The following is a 250-nucleotide window of genomic DNA, read 5'->3' as shown; positions in this document are numbered from 1 at the left end:
AGGAGAATGGCTTGACTAACGGCCATCAGAACGAAGAGGCTTTCCCGATCCCCAAGTTGTTCCATAATGCAGATGCCTGTGTCTCACCTACTGCCCCCTCTGGAGCCAGAGTTCCACCTGGAGTGAATTCTTTGCCAAGTCTAAATGTTCAGTCTGCCAGACATGGTGGCCCAGAAATGACTTCAGGTAGCAGCAGAGTGTCTCGTCTTGCTGCAATGTATAAAGGTATGATTTTCATAGAGAGTAGGAG

General features: G+C 48.8%; 1 protein-coding gene across 1 annotated transcript in view; it reads left to right on the top strand.

The window, feature by feature from the left end:
- The window catches only part of LOC119585288 (gamma-tubulin complex component 3 homolog), a gene marked incomplete in the record, with an annotated part of 12,561 nt that overhangs the window by 4,407 nt on the left and 7,904 nt on the right, over positions 1 to 250 (top strand). Inside the window, 1 exon segment of the mRNA XM_037933961.1 lies at positions 3 to 225. Coding sequence (XP_037789889.1) covers positions 3 to 225 — 223 coding nt within the window.

The sequence above is a fragment of the Penaeus monodon genome, chromosome 19 (assembly GCF_015228065.2).
Source record: "Penaeus monodon isolate SGIC_2016 chromosome 19, NSTDA_Pmon_1, whole genome shotgun sequence".
NCBI classification, from domain to species: domain Eukaryota; kingdom Metazoa; phylum Arthropoda; class Malacostraca; order Decapoda; family Penaeidae; genus Penaeus; species Penaeus monodon.
The sequence above is the reverse complement of the archived record's forward strand: the minus strand, read 5'-3'. Positions and strand labels throughout refer to the sequence as shown.